Source organism: Fistularia commersonii, chromosome 9 (assembly GCF_037954325.1).
Source record: "Fistularia commersonii isolate RoL2024-O1a breed Wild chromosome 9, RoL_Fcom_v1.0, whole genome shotgun sequence".
Lineage (NCBI taxonomy): Eukaryota > Metazoa > Chordata > Actinopteri > Syngnathiformes > Fistulariidae > Fistularia > Fistularia commersonii.
In genome coordinates, this window is record NC_141292.1 from 15,614,836 (window position 1) to 15,636,552 (window position 21,717).

Below are 21,717 nucleotides of genomic sequence, written 5' to 3' on the forward strand. Positions count from 1 at the left end.
TGTGTGTGTGTGTGTGTGTCATGAGGCTTGGAAAATATCAAGGTCACTGATATTGGAGCCAAACGGTACTCGAGAACCGGTACCTTCCAGATCCCCCCATTGGTTTGCCTCAGCTTGTGTCTCAACTTGTAATTGGCTGGTTGTTTTTAATCCCGCCCCCTTCTGCCCGAGCCCCCTGGCCTGGACCCCCCCGCCCCCCCGAGGAGACTCTTCTGGTAAAGCTCTTCACCGGAAGACCTTCAGTCTGACAGCAGAGCAGCGTCTCCAAAGGTACGTCCCTTTCTTTCCACATTTTTCGCAGATTCTGCAGCTCCGAGGGGGTGAATAACATCCCCCTTTACGGTTTTAATCCGGGAATAATCCGGGATTATTTGGAGGATTCCGGGGTCACGGTGACGTCAGAGTGAAGGTCGCGGGGATGCACTCAAGGTCGACAACTATTTATCGTCCTGAAGTAAAAATTTCACAGCAGTAAAAATTAGAAATAATCCCGCGTATAATCTCAATCTCTGTCTAGAAAAAAAAACAAAAAAAAACAAACTAAAGGTTCGGTTTTGGCCTCGGATGGTTATTTTAATGATGCAATTTAAAATGTAAAAAATATTGATTATCGTGTCGCTTGAAATTAGATTAGATTGGGATTATAGACGTTCCTTAAGAATGGAATCCCGAGTCTATTTTTCATAATTATCCCTTCACTCTTTTCTCACTTGCTTTTAATTTAAATGTAATTAACAATGCAGAGTGAAGGAGTTTGAAGAATTAAAAAAAAAAAAATTGTGAGATTAAATAATCCAGGATTAGTGCATGATTTTATATATAAATATATATGTGTTATTTTATTTATCAGAAATCACGCATGGGATTAAAAGCCACGTAAAAATACACCAAAATAAAACGGCAATAATAAAGTATTCATGGGTGAAATTCTCCCGCGTCCCACTGAGATTACCAGGGGATTATATTCCGAATAAACAGACGCGGGTTTCTTTGAAACCGCGTGATTTTATGGAAAATCTGATTTGATTTATTGGCCCTCGGTGTGGATTTTCCGCCGTCCTCTGCAGAGGACGAAGCTGCGCGGCGGCGCCAAGGTAAAAGGTCGTCCGGTCAGGTGAGCGCCGGCTTGGGTTTTAATCCTGAGCTCAGAGAACAGATGGCGGCGCAGGAGATATTTACATTTCAAAATAAAAGCCTCGGTTAAAACCTTCGATACGCCGGGCGTTTGTTCCGAATGCTATTTCTTTGTTTTCGTGAAAATGAATGTCTGTTTTTAATGTCAAAACAAACACAGTTGTTGTTGTTTTTAAAAACAGTTAATACAGTAAATATACAAGGTGTTTTATCCCCCTCAAATCAATTTAAATGTTTTTATTTATGTTATTTTAGATACTTTTTTTAATATTTTTCTATTGAAAAAAAAGAAAAGGATTTAAAAGAGTTAATATTTGCAAGGCCTTTTTACATTTTTTTAATTTAAATGTATGTATTCAATATTTTATTTTCTATTTTTTTTACTGCCACGTTTTTTCAGATCTATTGTACACTTCTTTAAATATTTAATATTTATTCTTTTTTTTTTTATTGTTAAAGTAACCCAACACAATTTACACCTGTTATACACAAACTGTTTTTAAAAGCAGTCAATACCATAAAGACACAAGGCCAAATATTATTTTTTTGACTTGAATGTATGTATTTAAATACATATTTAAAATATGAAAATTAAAAAAAAATAATAATGATCAAAAAATACAATTTACACCTATTATATGCAAATGCTGTTTTTTTAAACACTAAATACCATAGATACACAAGGCCAAACATTATTATTTTTATTTATCATTTTTAATGATCCTTTTTTTTAATGATCAAAAAAAAAATGCCTATTATACACAAATGATGATTTTATAAACAATCAGTACCATAAATGCACAAGGCCAACTTTTTTTAAATTTAAATATATGTATTTAAATACGTATTTAATTTTTTAGTTTTTTTTTAATATTTTTTAATTGTCAAAAAATACGATTTACACCTATCGTACACAAATGATGTTTTTAAAAACCATAAATATCAAGGCATTTAATCCATTTTTTTTTATTTAAATGTATGTATATAAATACACATTTAATATTTTAGATACTTTTTTAGTATTTTAAAAATAAACAGCATTTAGTAAATCCTGAAATACTTGGTACACGGTATCTTTTTGAAAATTGTAAAATAACAAAATAATAACCCTAACTAAAGTATAACGGTGAAGTAAGTAAATAAAAAGGGTGTTGACGGTAAAAACAAATAGAAATGAACTGAAAGGACGTCACAAATGAAGCAGAAATCCCTTCATGCCCAATGAATCTAAAAAGATCTCCACGGTATAAATAAAGATGAAACCCTGTGTGACCAGTCCAGAATGTTGCACCGGGTCCAGATCCCGTCCTGGCGGCGAGGCTGGCCTATAAATAACCTTCCCGCTGACCTGAAGAGCCCCGGCGGCGGCGGCGGCGGCGCTATTATTCCCGTGTCTTCGGGGATTAACGTGACGTCTTCCTGCCTTTCCAACCCTGCAGAAGGACAAGTGAAACCCCTAGCCTGTTAGCTTAAGTGCTAAAATCATTGACGCATGTTTTAAAATCGTCCCGCGGAGACTCTCTTGGAGCGTTAGGCTAATTCACTGCAGCTGAGGCATTAAGTGCTGCGGACACAGGCTAATGCTAAGACGCTAAGAGCATCGCTCGCTAAGCTTGTTACTATATTGGACGAAGGCCTGCTGTCCGGGGGCTAAAACCTGGCTTGTTTACATTTGGAGCCCATCTTGTAAACGTTGGGACGCGCGAATACGTCACGTGCTATTTACGCTAGCACCGCTGGAGGTAAAACTGGAGTGCTAAAGAGTCGCAGGGGAAAAGCCCGGAGCGGTTGGAGGTCCCTGGCGACGAAGCCTCGGTCAATCGTGATTTGGCAAACTAGCATAACATTAGCCTTCTTCCCTAAAACATGGCATTTTTACCCCATTTGGACGCATGACCACGTAGTGTGCTATTAACGCTAGCGCCACCAAGGTGAGCAGCTTCCAAGCCTGGGAGCCGAAGGTAGATTCCTGGTCACGAGGCGTCAATCGCAATTTAGCTAACAGCTGCAGATTAGCAGACTGGCATTTTTACATCTGGAACACATGCTTGCAATCATGGCCTCACCCCATTCGGACGCGCAAATGTGTAGCATGCTCTTAGCGCTAGTGCTGCCGCAGGTAAAACGGTAGTGCTTACACGCCCTACAGCTACCGAGGGCTAAAGACTTACATGGGAAACGCCAGGGAGGTCTTGGAGAACCCTCATCAGGAGGCACCAGTAGGCGCCAATGTGGCTAACAGCTGCATATTAGCCTTTTTCCTAACACCAAACCTCTTTGCATCTGGAGCCTATGCCTGTAAATGTGGCCCTGCCCCTGCGCTAACACGTAGCATGCTATTAATGCTAGCACCACCAGAGATATAGCAAGAGCACTAACGTGCTTTGCAGCCTCCGAGCGCTAAAGAGTCGGAGGGGAAAAGCCCGGGAGCTTTTGGAGTTCCTTGGTGATTTGGCTAACTAGCTTCCTAGCTTCAGGATGACCTCCACATAAAGGTGTTGTTCCAAGTTCAGAAGGTTTTTGGAACTCATGGCTACAAAATAGCTGTAGGTGTTGTATCTTGTGGGCAAGAAATGATTCCCATGGGGACAGAAGGGGTCGGTTCTCTGCGCTACAGAAGCTCCAGGGTTGGAGGTCAGCTGGGTTCTCCTCAGCTTCTCCTCCCTGGGTTCTCTTCAGGTACTCCTTTCACCCTAGACCCAAAAATCAGTAGGTCCACTGATGTCCCAATGAAAGGGTGAATGAATGGACCATGTGTATAGTATGCATTTAGTATACGTTTTAGCCACCTGATAGTAGAAGCAAGGAAAACAGCGAGCTAACTCTTGTTTTCTTCTCCATGCTTTGTTTCCCCTCCAGCTCACTTTTGCTCCAGACACCAAGTCACGCCCAGAGCGGGAAAACAAGATGGCGAGCTCCTTCACGCGTCTGATCTCAGGCCATAAAACCGCCGCCCTGTTGGCCACCTTGGGGGCGGGAACGGTGGCGTCGGGCCTCCTGCTGAGCGAGAACAGCGTCCTGGTGGCCGAGGCCAAGAAGATGCTCTACCCTCCCAGGTAGGAAGTCAGGATCTCTAGACAAACAAGGGTTTGCTTGGTTTTTTGGAGGGTATTTTTTATATCCCACTGAAATTTGGGACCAGTAGGATCAGTTCTCCAATGTCCTCATATGGGGACATGTTGGGTTTTAACTTGTGCCCAGAGGTAATGGTAGCTTGTTGCGCTTGCTAACAAGGCATGAGGTTTGAGGTCTCTGGATCACAAGTGGCGAGTTTGCGATCGAAGAGACGGACAAAAGAACAAACCTTTTGTTTTTTGGAAGGCTCTGCAAGCGCACATGAGCATTTGTAGTCTTCCTTTGAAACTACAAAGTGATGCTAGCTTGCAGCTACAAATGGTACTATTAAGAAGCTATAGGTGGGATGGGGGAGGTGGCGCGAGGTCAGGTCAGGGTAGGGAGGTCACAGCAGCAAGGTGACAAAGGCAGTTAGCAAACGAGGCTAACGCTGACCGTAGAATAATACAACACGCGTGTATTAACTTCATAACTTCATAGGAAAAGATAATGAAAATAGTTTTTCAAGTATTTGTACTCGAAAATTCAAAAAGCTTTACTTTTCCAGCAGCGCCAAAAATACGACCTTGGAAAATGTAACACAATTAGCATTTCTGGCCCACGATTTCTCGAATCACGTGACAGCATGTCAGTGCTGGTGGCTAATTTTATTAGCAAAAACCAAACCAAAAAAAGCACAGCGATGTCCCGAACTCTAAAATCACAGGCGGTGGATACTAGCGCTAGCTACTAGCCTAGCTTTGTTGTTGCGAGCTTGTGTGCAAAGTTAGCTCCCGACCAGCGTGAAAGGACAGCGCTGTTTGTTCATGGTTAGCGCTTCCACCTCACAGCAAGAATGATCTGATAGTTAGCATGAACATGCTAAGTATTTCTACATGCTACGATTTTAGCTACGATGCGCGGGGAAATCACTCTATCTCATTGGCTGAATGTTTGGAAGCCGTTAGACCGGTTGTTCCGGACGGTGGTTCTTACCTGGTTGCCCCTCGGGACTCCAAACACGACCCAACGTTTGGTCGCTAGCTTTGACGACATTAGCTTGTTGCCTTTGCAGAGATTAGATGCCCTTCAAAATAAAAGCATGGGGATCAGCAGACCTCCAATCTGGACTTGACTGTTTGAAATATGGGCATATCGAGGTCTAAAGGTACCCGGGTTCCGTTGACAAACTGGCCTACAAGGTTTCCAAAATGGCCGAGACACGTTCTTGGATCCTGATCCGAGCAGTTGAGAACCGGAGCTCCAGAAGTTCTTAAAAAACCCGAACCGTTTCTGACGTTGAAACCGCAAACCGACGCTTGCAGTGCCGACTTCCCTGACCTGCGCAAACACAACAACTGCATGGCCTCGGCCCTGACGCCCGCCATCTACGCCCACCTGAGGGACAAGGTCACCCCCAACAACTGGACGCTGGACCAGTGCATCCAGACCGGCGTGGACAACCCGGGGCACCCGTTCATCAAGACGGTGGGCTGCGTGGCCGGCGACGAGGAAAGCTACGAGGTGGGACCAAAAAATGTGTTTGCCGACGAGTCCGTGCTTTGCTTTTCGTTAACCGTCCGCTGAAAAGTCATTTCCTTCCCGACCTGCTGATTAGTTAGTGTTTTTAGTTCGGGTGTCATTCAGTTCACCTGAAAATAGGGGATAGATTCCCTGTGTTTTTAAGAGATTATTTCAAAACATAAAGGAGGACATGTATGCTCACTGTGAGTATGGTGTGGTATGGTGTGCTGTAGGGGTAACAGAGAAGTTCAAGGTGGAGGTTGCACTACATCAGGGGTCAACCTTGACTCTCTTCTTGTTTACTGTGGTGGTGAACAGGCTGAAAGATGGAAAATTTAAGAAAATTTAGGCTTTGTGCCTCGAAAGAGTACTACACATGCAGTATTTGCTGAGAGAAGTACTAAGACAGTCAGAGGGAGCTGCATTGTTTTTGTAGACCTAGAAAAAGCATATGACAGGGTGCCTGGAGAGGAACTCTTGTACGAGGAAATCTGGAGTTGAGTGGCAGAGAAGTATGTTAGACTGGTGCAGGACATGTATGCTCACTGTGAGACAGTGGTATGGTGTGCTATAGGGGTAACAGAGAAGTTCAAGGTGGAGGTTGCACTACATCGGGGGTCAACCTTGACTCTCTTCTTGTTTACTGTGGTGATGAACCGGCTGAAAGATGGAAAATTTAAGCGTTAAGAATAAGGGAAAGAGTAGTGGACACTAGACTGAGAGCAGAAGTCACCATTTGTGAACAACAGTATGGCTTCATGCCTAGGAAGAGTACTACAGATGCAGTATTTGCTTTTAGAAGTAAAAAGACAGTCAGAGGGAGCTGCATTGTTTTTGTAGACCTAGAAAAAGCATACGACAGGGTGCCTGGAGAGGAACTCTAGTATTGTACGAGGAAATCTGGAGTTGAGTGGCAGAGAAGTATGTTAGACGGGTGCAGGACATGTATGCTCGCTGTGAGACACTGGTACGGTGTGCTGTAGGGGTAACAGAGAAGTTCAAGGTGGAGGTGGGACTCCATCAGGGATCAGCTCTGAGCCCCTTCTTGTTCGCAATGGTGATGGACAGGCTGACAGATGAGGTAAGACAGGAACCTCCATGGACCATGATGTTTGCAGATGATATTGTGATCTGTAGTGAGAGCAGACAACAGGTAGAGGAACATCTAGAGAGGTGGAGTTATGCTCTGGAAAGGAAGAAGAAGCCACAGCAAGATGGATCCATGTGTGGGAATGAGAGGAACCCAAGGGGAACGGTGAGGCTACAGAGAGTGGAGATCAAGAAAGTGGAGGAGTTAGTGTACCATATGGTCAACAGTCCAGAACAATGGAGAGGTTGGAGAAGAGGCCAGGAGATACGGGGAAGCAGGTTGGAAGTCTTGGAGAACAGTGCGGGAGTGGACGGCAGCCTCGTTGTCCTGGTGGGAGTCACTCAAGAGAAGACAGAGATGAAGAAGAGGAGGTTCTCCTTGGGAGTGAGGAGGGCGGATGGGATCAGGAAGGATGGTATGAATGTGTAGGCAGGAGGGATGGTGAAGTTCTGGTGGAAGAGGAGAAGGTTAGACAGGGGCAGATGATTGGCCATGGAGACCCCTGAAGGGAGCAGAAGAAGGACTCCACGCTACAAGGACCCTCTGTCCGATCGTCCTAAACGGACCTTCTCCGCCAGGTGTTCGCCGATCTCTTCGACCCCGTCATCAAAGACCGCCACAACGGCTACGACCCCAAGTCCATGACCCACCCCACGGACCTCGACGCCTCCAAGGTCAGCACCCTGCCTTGACCAATCCCCGGACAAGCTTGTAAATAAAAAACAATTCAAAACACCTTCCTCCTCCTCGCGTCCTGCAGCTGACCAACGGCGTGTTCGACGAGAACTACGTCCTGTCGTCGCGCGTTCGCACCGGTCGCAGCATCCGCGGCCTCAGCCTCCCTCCCGCATGCTCCAGGGCCGAACGGCGGGAGGTGGAGCGGGTGGTGGTGACGGCGCTGGCCGGCCTGAAGGGCGACCTGGCCGGACACTACTACAGCCTGGGAGACATGACCGAGGCCGAGCAGCAGCAGCTCATCGACGTGAGTTACCGATATTACTACCGATATTAGTACCGTTATTACTGTGTAATTACTGTGTTATTACTGTGTAATTACCGTGTAATTACTGTGCAAAAACCCGCTTATTACACATTTATATCAAAGGTAGAGGGAGGGTGTTAACCACGGATGTACGACTAAAGCGAAAGCCTGGAGTTGTTAAAAACTACAAGTTGAGTCAGAGAGTACTACAAGTACCGTGTTGCGCGATGAATCCACATTGGGTATTTTCCCTTATCAGGAAATTTACATCTTGCGGGAAGTCACTTAAAATACTCGGTAGATAATAAGAATTAAAACTATGAATAACATACAATGAGAGCGTGAATGTCCATATATGGTATGTGAATGAGAGGGTCAAGACTTGTATGTCCGGAAACGTGACCCTTTGAAGGACCAGTCCAGGGTGAACTCTCTCGTCCAATGACAGCCGGGATAGACCCCGGTTCTGCCGCGCCCCCCAGCGCAGGATTGGCCAATGAATGAATGAATCCGAGGAGGTCTTTCCGAACTCCGAGAAGACGAGACGGTGACTCCGAAGCTCTGGACGCCGTTGACGTTTGTTTGGTTTTGCCTCCGTCCGCTCGTTCGCCAGGACCACTTCCTGTTCGACAAGCCCGTCTCTCCGTTGCTCACCTCGGCCTTCATGGCCCGTGATTGGCCGGACGCCAGGGGGATCTGGTAAGATGGAGGCGTCTCATTGGCCCAAACTAGACCAGCCTCTAGACTAGATGGTCCAAAGTGTCTGGAACGAGCAAGAAGACCAACAAATGACATCAAAATGATATTAAAATATGACATATTTATATCTTATCTATAGATTATCTATCTATAAAGTAAAAAAAATGAAAATATATTGTACTGTTTTATAGTAGAATATATATAATACAGTATATCATACTATTCCAATTTTAAAAGGGAATAAATGCAATCAATCAATAATCGATAAGAAATGTCAGGAGGTGATCAATAAAACAAATTAATAAATAACTTGATACATCACAGATTACAGGAATGAATTCAATTATTTAGTAACGGATTAATAAATGCCACCGTTAGGTTGATTGGTGAAAAAATGCACTATTTAATTAATTCATTGGAAAAAAAAAATCATTATATTAACCTTGTTTTTTTAAAGATGGCGTGAAAAGCAAAAAATATTTGGAAATAAACCTTGGGATGGATCAAAATGATACTTTATAAATAAAACATAGAAATATTGAATTTTTTTGGAATTGAAAAAAAAAAGGAAAACAAAATAAAACCCTTCCGGACCTGTGACCTCTGACCCCGTCCCGCCGTGACCTCTGACCCCGTCCTGTGACCCCCCTGAATCTAGTCCCCCCCCCCGTAGGACCACTTCCTGTTCGACAAGCCGGTTTCCCCCCTGCTGACCTGCGCCTTCATGGCGCGTGATTGGCCGGACGCCCGCGGCATCTGGTAGGCTTTTCATTTTTAAATCTGGAAATAATAACTCGTTTGAATTCTAACACCTGGACGGGGCGGAAAATACCATTTTTATTTTTTTTAATTTTTTTTATTTTTGTTTATTTATTTTTTTAAATTCCTGCTTTTTTTTTCTACTTTAGATTGAAAACCTTGGTTTTAATTCTTGATTTTATTTAGTTGTTTGTTTTGATCCCTAATTTCTTAACGTTTGGGATTTAATCCCTGAATTTAAAATAAAGATATAAATAAGTAGAACTACTTCTTTTTTTAATTTTTATTTTTTGGTCTTAATGCACTGGAATTTATTATTCATTTTTTGTTTTAAATTCTAGAATTATTACATTTTTTTTTTTTTAATTAATGAATTTATTTAGTTAATTGTACGTTTTAATTCTGGATATTTTCAAATTTTGGTCCTTGGGTTTTTTTAATCCTTGATTTTTTGCAAGGTTTTGTTTTAAATCCACAAACTCTGTGTTTAGATTTTTTGTTTTGGTTTTGATTCTTGATTTTATTTAGTTGTTTGTTTTAATCCCTAATCTCTTAACGTTTGGGATTTAATCCCTGAATTTAAAATAAATTATTTTTTGTTCGTCTTAATCCACTGGAATTTATTTTTCGTTTTTTTTTCTAATCCCAGGAATTATTACAGTTTATTTGTTTTAATTACTGAATTTATTTAGTTATGTGTTTTAATTCTGGATATTTTCAAATTTTGGTCCTTGGGTTTTTTTAATCCTTGATTTTTTTTTTTTGATTTTTTTTTTTTTTTGTTTTAAATCCACAATCTCGGTGTTTAGATTTCTTTCTTTTGTTTTGGTTTTAATTCCTGAATTAATCGCCTCGTAAAGTTTTGATCGCTGATTTTTCTTCTTCATTTTTGGTTTTAATCCCCGGAATATTTTTTTAAATCCCGCCATTTTTCAAATATTTTGGGATCAAATCCCTAAATTTTAAAAATAGTTTTAATCTCTGGTTTCTTTAAGTAGATGTTTCCGTTTAAATCCCCTGGATATATTTTATTTGTTTGTTTTAATCTCTAAATATTGTTTTATTGTTAGATTTAATCCCTGAAATATTTTTCACTCTTGCTTTTATTCACAGGAGTTTTTCCTTTTACTTTTAGTATTGGTTTGTTTTAAATCCCTGTTCTTGTTTTTCACATTAGACCAACTATTTTTGTATCCCTGAATTGATTAATATTTTGTCGTGTAACCTCTTAATTTTGATATTTTTCTGTTTTTTCATTTTAATCCTTAAATATTACAATATCAATTTTTTTTCTAAATCCCTGATTTTTTTTTGATTTTTTTTTTTGATTTTTGCATTTTCTTCCTTGATTTTCTGTCATATAATTTTTAATCTCCAAATATTTTTTTATCCGCCCCCTGCAGCCCGAACCTCCTTTCGTGTGTTTGAGGCGTTTCTTTCGTTCTAACCGGTGTTTTTTAGAAAAACAAAATCCAAACCGCATGAGCCTTGAATCCAGACTCGCGGCGGCGGCGCCATCTCGATAGGCTCCGCCCCCTCACTGGATCCCTCCCCGCAGGCATAACAACGAGAAGACCTTCCTGATCTGGGTGAACGAGGAGGACCACACCAGGGTCATCTCCATGGAGAAGGGGGGCAACATGAAGAGGGTCTTCGAGAGATTCTGCCGAGGCCTCAAACAGGTGCGCATGCTAAGCTAAGCTAGGCTACCAGCTCATAAGGGAAACCCATGACTTCTGTAACGTCGCTGGGTGACATCTTCACACCTCCCTCTCCCGGATGGTTTGACTCGTTAGCTCCTCGTTTCCTGTTTGGTCCACCACTAGCTACAGGCTAAAGCTAGCAAGGAGTTAGCTTCAGCAAAAAAACAAAATTTTGCAAGAAGCGCAGTGGGGTTGGGGGTGTCAAGATGCTAATGTCGCTAATATCCTCCCGCTAGCAGTCATAAACCCAAACTAGTTGCCATCGTTGGACCATGTTTTGTCATCATGATGCTAGCTAAGAGCTAAAGCTAGCAAAGAGTTAGCTTATATCACGAAAAAAAACAACAAAATTTTGCAAGTATCGCAGTGAGGTTGGAGTAGTCAAGGTGATATTGTTGCTGATTGTCATCATGACCGCTAGCGAAGAGCTAAACTAGCTAAGAGTTAGCTTATGAAAACACCAAACAAAATTTTGCAAGTATTGCAGTGGGATTGGGGGTGTCATGTTATGCCAATATCCTCCCGCTAGCAGTCAAAAACTCAAGCTACTTGTCATAATTGGACCGTGTTTTGTCATCATGACCGCTAGCTAAGGGCTAAAGCTAGCAAAGAGTTAGCTTCTATCACGAAAAATAAAACAAAATTTTATAAGTGGCGCAGTGGGGTTTGGGGTGTCAATGTGCCAATGTTGCTAATATCCTCCCGCTAGCAATCAAAAACCCAAACTAGCTGCCATCGTTGGACCATGTTTTGTCATCATGACTGCTAGCTAAGAGCCAAAGCTAGGAAATAGTTAGCTTATATCATGAAAAATAAAACAAAATTTAGTGGCGCAGTGGGGTTGGGGGTGTCAATGTGCCAAAGCTAGCAAATAGTTAGCTTATATCACGAAAAAAACAACAAAATTTTGCAAGTATTGCAGTGGGATTGGGGCTGTCATGTTATGCTAATATCCTCCCGCTAGCAGTCAATAACCCAAACTAGCTGCCATCGTTGGAACATGTTTTGTCATCATGACCACTAGCTAAGAGCTAAAGCTAGCAAAGAGTTAAATCTAGCAAATAGTTAGCTTATATCACAAAAAAAAAAATAGTAATAATTTTGCAAGTATTGCAGTGAGGTTGGGGTAGTCAAGGTGATAATGTTGCTAATTGTCATCATGACCACTAGCTAAGAGCTTAGGCTAGCAGAGAGTTAGCTTCTATCACAAAAAAAAAAATGCAAGTCGCACAGTGGGGTTGGGGGTGTCAAGGTGCTAATGTCGCTAATATCCTCCCACTAGCAGTCAAAAACCCAAACTAGCTGCCATCTTTCGACCGCGGTTTGTCATCATGACCGCTAGCTGAGAACAAAAGCTAGAGAAGAGGTAAAGCTAGCAAATAGTTAGCTTATATAACGAAAAAAACAAACAAAATTTTGCAAGTATTGCAGTGAGGTTGGGGTAGTCAAGGGGATAATGTTGCTAATTGTCATCATGACCGCTAGCTAAGAGCTAAAGCTAGCTAAGAGCTAAAGCTAGCAAAGAGTTACCCTTTTTTTGGGGCTGTCACGTTATGCTAATGTCCTCCCTCTAACAGTCAATAACCCAAACTAGCTGCCATCGTTGGACCATGTTTTGTCATCATGACCGCTAGCTAAGAGCTAAAGCTAGCAAAGAGGTAAACCTAGGAAAGAGTTAGCTTATATCACGAAAAAAAAAAAAAAAAATTTGCAAGTATTGCAGTGGGATTGGGGCTGTCATGTTATGCTAATATCCTCCCGCTAGCAGTCAAAAACCCGAGCTAGCTGCCGTTGGACCGTGCTTTGTTGTCGAGGCCTAATATCCGGTATAATTTCATCTCAAATTGCTAGAAGGGTGTTTGGGTTCCTCCGCAGGTGGAACACCTGATCCAGGAAAGAGGCTGGGAGTTCATGTGGAACAAGCGACTAGGCTACGTGCTAACGTGTCCGTCCAACCTGGGCACCGGCCTGCGAGCCGGCGTCCACGTCCGCCTGGCCAAACTCAGCAAGGTCATTCAATCCACGCCGTTTCCTAGATAATCCTAAAACCGCGGGGGATTAAAAGACTTCGGAGGGTGAGAACGACGACTTCCCGTTGCAGGATTCGCGTTTCGGGCAGATCCTGGAGAACCTGCGGCTGCAGAAGCGTGGGACGGGTGGCGTGGACACGGCGGCCACCGGGGACACCTTCGACATCTCCAACAACGACCGTCTGGGCAAGTCTGAGGTGCGACGGTTCTTCAACCATCAGCTGGTTTTGTGTCGGAAAAAAATGCATTTTTTAAAAATATTTTAAAAATTATGATTTCTTTTAAAATCTGGAACCAGCGGCGATAAACACAACTCTGCTAAGTAGCAGCCATATTTTTATTTTATTCTATATCTGTATTTTAAAGTTTTACGACCCTCCCCATGCTCTTATCCACCTTTTTTATACTCACGGATTAATAAACAGGATTTTTAATTATATTATTTCATTTAAAAAATTACAGATTTTTTTTAAAACTTTTTTTACAAATTTAGAGAATTTTAAAAATCGACGATTTCATAATTTCTTGTCAGATTTTACTGTATAAAAATACATTTGGACAGCAAAAACCAAGAGTGCAGCAAAAAGTCTGCAATATAAAACTGTATGGCGGATTTAAAATACAGGTCCACCATAATATTATTATCAAACATTCCAGAACTTTGTCTAATATTTTACAGTATTAAAATACATGTAGCTTTGTAGCAAAAAAATTGCGATATAAAATTCTATGGCAGACTAAAAATACATATACATGATACCATTTTTCTTAAAAAAATTGTATTCATTTATTCAAGAAATTCAACAATTTCCTTTGGGATAAATAAAGTTGTTCTCATCCCATCTTTAAATTTCAGAACTTTTTTCAAAACTCAAGAAAATCTACAGAATTTTTCGTAATAATTTGTGATATAAAAATACATTTAGTAGTGTAGCAAAAAATCTACAATATAAAATTGTATAGTAGATTAAAAATACTGAGCAACTATTATATTTTAATTAAAAAAATTCCAGAGCTTTTTTCCAAAGTCAAGAAAATTTACAGAATTTTTGTAATATCATACAAAAATTCATTTAGTAGTGCGGCAAAAAAATCTGCTAATATGAACTTGTATGGTGGATTAAAAATACAGATCCACCATAACATTATTGTAAAAAATTCCAGAACTTTTTCTAATATTTTGTATAGTAAAAATACATTTAGCTCTGTAGCAAAAAATCGGACACATAAAATTGTATACAGATCCACCATATTTTCTTTAAAATTCCAGAACTTTTTTCCGAACTCAAGTAAAATTTACAGAATTTTTTGTAATAATTTGTGATATAAAAATACATTTAGCTTTGTAGCAAAAAATCTGCTATATAAAATTGTATTGTGGAATAAAAATAAATATTTTCATAAAAAAATTTCAGAGCTATTTTTCAAACTCAAGGAAATTTACAGAATTTTTGTAGTATCATATAAAAATACATTTAGTAGTGTGGCAAAAAAAATCTGTGATATGAACTTGTATGGTGGATTGAAAATTAATAATTGCAGTTTTATTATCTTCTTCTAGCATGCATGCTAATGGCTAATCCGTCATGGTTAATTGTGCGTCTGCAGGTGGAGCTGGTGCAGCTGCTGGTCGACGGCGTCAACTACCTGATCGAGTGCGAGAAGAAGCTGGAGCGCGGCCAGGACATCAAGATCCCGGCTCCCGTGGCCCAGTTCAGGAAGTGAGGCGGCGGCGGTGCCACGTCTTCGCCGTAACGCCGTCCATTAAAACACTAGCAGAGGAAGGTGACGTCTGATTGGCTCTTTTTTTTCGGGGTTAAAGGGATCAGATCGAACCGAAGAACGAGTCCTGAACTTCCTCCAAAACATTTTATTGGTTGACGAGCCGATTCCCCCTGCGAGCGAACGCGTCGCTCGCAAGGACGAACCAAACAAGCGCACGAACAAACGCAAAAAAATAACAAAAAAACAAGAAACGGCTCGTCGGGCGTGTTTTCATTTCCTCCTGCTGGACCGGATACATTTAAAACTTCACACATGTGACTCCTACGGCGGCGTTTCAGAATTAAAACAAAATTTGAAGAAAACATTTTTAAAGAACCAAATTAAACAGGGCCTGGCGGTGCGTTCGAGTCGCTGCCGGGGGGGAATTTGAAAATCTAAAAAATTCTTTCACCCTTTCCCTCCCCCGTTACAGCAAATGGCCTTTTTTTGTATAAAGAAAAAAAAAAAGAAAAAATTGAAATAAATTATGCAAAAAAAAAAATTAAAAGTGGGATTTAATATTAGAAAAATTTTAAATTTGGCAACTAACTCCTGTGAATACACTGCGAATTGTTTCAGTTGGATTCTGGCAAAAGAGAAAATAATTTTATTTTCAACACAAGGAGGGGGACGTCAACAAAACATGTGAACATTTTTTTTCACAGTATCAGGAAGCATAAATAATAAAAAAAAAAAAAAAAAAATGGACATAAATTATAAAACAAAAAAAAGCGGGGATCTAAATTAGAAACGTTTTAAATTTGGCAATCAAGTCCCGGGATTCATCGCGAATTGTTTTGTCTAAATCCGGTTGGATTGTGTAAGAGAAAATAATTCTTTTTATTCTGAAGTGTAACGGCGCTCATCAACACATCACAACAAAACGTGTAAACAAACAGAGCGGGCGATTATATCCGACATCTACCGAAAGCGCTTTTTAAAAAAACAAAACAAAAAAAGGTTTCAGCTCCTTCTTCTCCTTCATTGTTATCATTATTTTTCCCGCAAAGAAAAAACAGTAGAAAGGAGCCGGGACGGGGGGGAATGGCGCCACCTAGTGGCCGGAGGCCGCCGGTGCGCCCCGGCCGGTCCCGCTTTTCTTTTCGTTTCCCGGCCGAACGTTTGAGCGGAAAAGCCTCCGAGGGGGGAAAGAGGAGCGGCGAGCGGCGGGGAGGAGGGCGGAGGACAGAGTCAGTGTCTTCTCTCGGACGGGGAGGCGGCGGCGGCCGGATATACTCAGTCCACGGGCCGCTTCTCGCTGTGTTTCTTTGTGAACTCCTCGGCGTTCTTGAGGAACTTGGCCCGGTCTTTGGTGTATTCCTCGGCCAGGTCGGCCCGCAGGGGATGCTCCGGCTGAGGGATGTTCACCAGCGTGATCAGGCACTGGATCACTGCAGGGGGAAGGAAAAAAAACAAACAAAAACAAACGCGCTTTTATTTTGAAAAGTCAGTGATTACAACATAAAAGCTGTGAGGAGTTGTGCGCAATTTTTATTGATTGTAGTTGATTATTTACGTTGCTTATTTTACCTTGATCTCGCCTGAAATCATAACATTATTTTTATTTACTTTTTTACCCATTTTTTCATATTTATGGATGCGCCTGCAGTGGAAAAAAATCCTTTAAATGTGTTTTTCCCGTCACTTTTTTACCTTGGTCTCGCCCTAAAATCATTGATTTATAATTGTTACATAATATTTACATTTTAACCTATTCATTCTTATTTATGAAAGAAGGTAGTGAACTTTTTAGATAATATATTAGATAATTTACATTTATGTTTTATTCCCTCCCACACTATTGTACCTTCTTGCCTTTAAATTATAATATCAGTTAATTATATTTTTTCATATTTATAAATGCACTTGCAGAGGGAAAAAACAAACATTAAAAATAGTCTTTTTATATCGTATCGGATTATTTACAGCCATTTCCCTTATTTAAATGTTTTCCCTTCACTTCTTTACCTTGGTCTCGCCCTAGAATCATGGATTTATAATTGTTAAATAATATTTACATTTTAACCTATTTATTCTTATTTATCAATCGCAAACATTGATGTGAAATTCACAATTGTTGAACTTTTTAGATAATATATTCGATAATTTACATTTATTTTTTAGTCCTCCCCCCCTCACTATTTTTTCATATTTACAAATGCACTTGCAGAGGGAAAAAACAAACATTAAAAATAGTCTTTTTATTTGTTGTATCAGATTATTTACAGCCATTTCCCTTGTTTAAATGTTTTCCCTTCACTTTCTTACCTTGGTCTTGCCATAAAATCATGAAATAATTTTTATTTACTTTTTACCCATTTGTCATATAAATGAATGCACCGGCAGTGGGGAAAAAAAACCAACACACATAAAAATATAGTCTTTTTATATATTATATCAGATTATTTACAGCCATTTCTATTATTAAAATGGTTTTACCTTGTTCTCGCCATAAAATCATGAATTTATTTCCATAGTCACCTATTAATTGATAACAAAAAAATTATAAACTAATTTGTTTTTAACTTATATATTCATATTTACAAATAGCAGACATTCATGTAAAATTCACAATTATTAACTGTGTTTTTATTCTGTTTTACATCATTTATTTACGTTTCTACCTCATTATTCATAGGTATGGATGTGTCTGCATTGAAAAACCAAACAAAAATACAACATTGTCAATTGTAATCGTTTTTTTATATATATTGGATTGGATTATTTAAAGTCAATTTCTTTTTTTATTTTCTACTTTAATCATTTATTCACATTGTTAGCCTATCTATTCATAGGTGTGAATAGAAAACTTTTTTTCCTGTTTATACAATTTCCTACTATTATTTATTATTGTCACGTTTTACTTGAAACTCTGGCACAACAATTTCCTTCGGGATAAATAAAGTTGTTTTTATTCTTAAAAAAAACAAAAAACATGACTAGAACATCTGAAATGATATTTTTAAATAGATTATTTGCAGATTATTTATTGTCCCCCCCCTCACCCCAGTATTACTTACTCATGAACTTGTTTACATTTGTACCTATTGGTTCCTATTTATTCTGACACTTTGCACGGCGGCGCTAACAACGTGTTGAGATGTTGACGGTACCCTGGGCGGTCTTGGTGGCGGGTTTCCAGTTCTCCACGCCGATGATGGGCAGACACACCTGGCCCTTCTCGTCGATGTTGGGGTGGTAGATCTTGGTCTTGAAGGTGACCTTGGGGGGCTTGAAGGGGTACTCGGCCGGGAAGATGATCTCGATCCGGAAGGCCCCCTTGTCGTACGGGGGGGAGTCCTGGAGAAGAGGGGGGCGGTTACCGGCGGCGAGGAGCTTCGGAAGGCGGCGGCGGCGGCGGCGGCGTACTCACCGGAACGATCAGGCCTTGCCAGTTCAACAGATTCGACTCGTCCACCAGAATGTTCCGGAAATGTTTGATTCCGGAGGCCTGGATTTCTTCTAACTCCTGCCGGCGTGGAGGGAAGGAACACGCGTGTGAATAGATCTCGGGAAGACGCCGCCGTTGCCGTGGTTACCGGCGTCCGACGGAGCCTGAACGCATCGCGAGAGCCGCTTTTCGGCGTCATTATTTTGACATTTCCTAAAAACTCTTGCTAATTGCTAAATGCTACTTCCTGCGTCCCGCCGCCTCCTTTTGCTTTGCTGCCGTTGGGTCGACCCGATGATCGATTGATGATCGATTGATCGCGCTGATCGGCGTTCATCTAGGGGAAGTTGTGAGTAGCACAGGAACGATAACGGAGGCGAAACCGCGACGCCGATGGTTTTCACATCGACCGCGATGTCAGCAAACACACTTCGATCCAGTCAAAACAACTAATTTTTCCTTGATTTTATCATATGTATTTAATTTTTAATCGGAATTAGATTTCTGAATATTTTTCTACAAACCCAAGACTATTATCAGCTGGTCAACTAAATGAATTTAACTTTTTTCAAGCTGAAACAGAGATGTGGTCAGATTGCACATGAAAAAATTAAAAAACACTCGGATAAATTAGTTTGTTGCAGGGCAACAATAATGATAAATATGTTTATATTATGCTATGTGTTCTAGAGCAGACCTGGGCATTTTAAGGCCTGTTTGCTTTTTTTATCCAGCCCACCAAACTACTTTCTCTGTATTAAATTTTATTTTTATATCATTTTATATTTTCATAAGTATTTTCAATCAATATAGTATTTAGAAACTCCTTTTTTCCTTTTGTTTAATTTTGTATGGATGATTACATACAACATTATGTCAGTAAATTTTTATGGTCATTAATGACTTAAAAGTTGAAATAAAATGCCAAAAAATTTAAATATTTAAATTGCAATTTTTATTTCAGTCAATTTACATGATACCTTTATTTCATAACAGCAACATGTACAATATTTTTTCATACTCTTGTGCACTCCTTTTCTTTTGCTTGTTACTTAAGACACTTTATAGTTTTCACTTGTTACTTAAGAAACTTTATAGTTTATTTGTTTGTTTTTTTTACTGTTTATACAATTTTCTACTATCATTTATTATTGTTGTATTTTTCTTGTAACTCTGGCACAACCATTTCCTTCTTATTCTTGCCAGGTTGGCCCGCGCATTAAGATTAAGTTAGAAATGTGGCCTGCTAGGCAAAATAATTGCCCACCCCTGTTTTAGAGACACGAATAAAATAATACATCCAGAAATTAGACAGGAAATAAATATTGTTTTCCCATGAAAATAGAAATTAAAAAATATATAGAGAGAGAATTATGATTAGTATTTATTGCAGATGTTATTATCTGCAGTCTACTTGTGTCCTCTACCTTTCTATTTCTATTTAATTCCTTTTTCTTAGACATTATAAGTGTTGCAATTACAAAAAAAAAACATTGTCATACATTCTGGATTCATTAAATATCATCTGAAATATTGCAAGCCTTTTATGATTTTAATATTGCTAATTATGGCTTACATTTGATGAAAACTCAAAAATCCAATCTCAAAATATTAGAATATCATGAAAAAATATGTTCTGCTTTTTTAAACAACTTTATCACAATATTCTAATATTCTGATCTATGTATAGTGATGACGTCACGCCGGCCCGGTGTCCCGGATGGTGTGTGACGTCACGTCCGCACCCAGAAGCCTCCATGTTTTCGCTCCGGCCGCCGCCGCCGCCTTCGCACGGTGACAGCGGGCTTACCGGCGCCTCGGACCCCCTCCCTTCCGGTGTCTGACCGTACTAAGGACTCAAAAATAAATCAGCGGCCAATCGTGAAAAAAGGAGCTACGCTTCAACGCCGTCCTCTCATTTATTGATGTATTTTTTCCGAGAGAAACTTCGTAGTCTCAGACGTTTTTTCCCGTGACCGGCTCGCGTCGGGAGGGGGTCGGGGTGCCGGAAAGCGTTTGGAAGTGTCGCGCCGGTCGAACCGCGGCGTTTTACCTTAAATAGTCTCCTGGTCGCAGTCATTGTGCTGCCGAATCAGTCGTCGTCTTCTTCCTGTTTCTTTCTGTCCCTCCTCGTAGCCTCCCTCCGCTTCTTCTGCTTCTTCTTCTTCTTCTGCTTCTTTTCCCTTCTTCTTCTTCTTCTTCTTCTTCTCGCGATAGTTTCATTGGTTGCTCGATTGCAACGGGATGTGATGGCGCCCCGTAGCGGCCTGGAGGAGCAACTGCACCCGCTCTTCTGTTGTATGGGAGATTTGAATATATAATATATATTCATTCATCTTTTTTATTTTAATTTTTTAGTTTTCAGTGAGTTAAATTTCCTGTGTGTGTTTTGTGTTTAAAAATGATTTCTTTATTCCTTTTTTTAACAAATCTACATACACAACAAATCTGTTTAGCCAGGGGAAACCCCAAAATATACATAGGAAAAGCAAAAATCAGACAGTCATAAAAAATAGCATAACTAAAATATCTATATATTTAAACGCATTTTTCCAAAATAAAATTGATCGTACTGCCGTCCGATTCTGAAGGTCATATTTTTACTTTACATTGAACACAATAAGTATAAACAGACAAAACACATGACACAAACAAACATGGCTAAATAGAATTGTATATCAATAATATTAACAGGCATGAGGAAACATAAGGACATTTATATTGTATGCGCTCAATTAACTGAAATGGTAAACTGGATTACAGGCCTGTGAAAAATGTTTAATTTTAGAAATAAGGGGAAGAAATTATAATCAAAATGATAAAGTAAATAATAAGAATAGTGATAATAAATAAAAAATGCAGATTAAATAAATAAAATGGAGTTTTCCATAAGTTTTAAAGATTTTTTTAACATCATTCAAAATCGCTTTAAAGAATGTAAAATTGGGGGAACATTTTTGCATTCTGTTTTTGTGTATGAAGAACTTGGCCAGACCAGCAATAACATTGACACAGAGTTCATCTCTTACGTTTCCTAAAGGTCAACAAAATGTTATATCATCTCTTGCGAAAGAGATCGGTGATGATGGAAATTTGTCTTGAATCCATTTTTGAGTTTTTGTACTTTTCAGAAGAGAATAATCTGTGGTTTCAATATTGTCTTTCCAAAATGTACAAATATTATCTTCAATATTAAAGCGAAACCGCAATAATTCCTTCGGAGTGTGGCAATCGATTCCTTATCAAATGTATTTCAAATATTATTTTTGTTTTGACATCCAGGAAATAAATTCTCGGTAAAACATTTTCTAATAAAAGAGTTGCTGCGTTTTCTGTCCAGAATGGAATATTCCTTTGACAAATTCACGGATGAAATTCTTAGATAAATAGCATGACAAACTCCTCTGGTGGAGCAAAAAGGAGAAAGACATGCATGAAAAAAAGATTTTTCAGTAAAAACAACACACCAAGAGAAGCACAGGAAATATCTTTATTTGAATAAACAAGATGGTTGATGGTTATATGTTTACGATATATGTATATATATATATATATATATATATATATATATATATATATATAAATAA

The 21,717-nt window shown here is 39.7% G+C and overlaps 2 protein-coding genes across 2 annotated transcripts; one reads left to right on the forward strand and one right to left on the reverse strand.

The window, feature by feature from the left end:
- The first annotated feature begins 186 nt into the window (after positions 1 to 186).
- ckmt2a (creatine kinase, mitochondrial 2a (sarcomeric)) lies at positions 187 to 14,759 on the forward strand. The gene is made up of 10 exons (XM_086152690.1): positions 187 to 270; positions 3,994 to 4,190; positions 5,514 to 5,712; positions 7,381 to 7,476; positions 7,563 to 7,784; positions 9,157 to 9,242; positions 10,801 to 10,924; positions 12,821 to 12,955; positions 13,047 to 13,172; positions 14,584 to 14,759. The coding sequence occupies exons 2-10, from the start codon at positions 4,042 to 4,044 to the stop codon at positions 14,698 to 14,700; spliced, it is 1,254 nt and encodes a 417-aa protein (XP_086008816.1). The 5' UTR covers positions 187 to 270; positions 3,994 to 4,041; the 3' UTR covers positions 14,701 to 14,759.
- A 71-nt stretch (positions 14,760 to 14,830) lies between these two features.
- LOC147231343 (ubiquitin-conjugating enzyme E2 L3-like) lies at positions 14,831 to 20,330 on the reverse strand. Its single transcript, XM_086152691.1, has 4 exons — positions 20,184 to 20,330; positions 18,113 to 18,208; positions 17,853 to 18,039; positions 14,831 to 16,130 (listed from the first exon to the last, which is right to left on the reverse strand). The coding sequence occupies exons 1-4, from the start codon at positions 20,208 to 20,210 to the stop codon at positions 15,976 to 15,978; spliced, it is 465 nt and encodes a 154-aa protein (XP_086008817.1). The 5' UTR covers positions 20,211 to 20,330; the 3' UTR covers positions 14,831 to 15,975.
- Between the last annotated feature and the right edge of the window lie 1,387 nt (positions 20,331 to 21,717).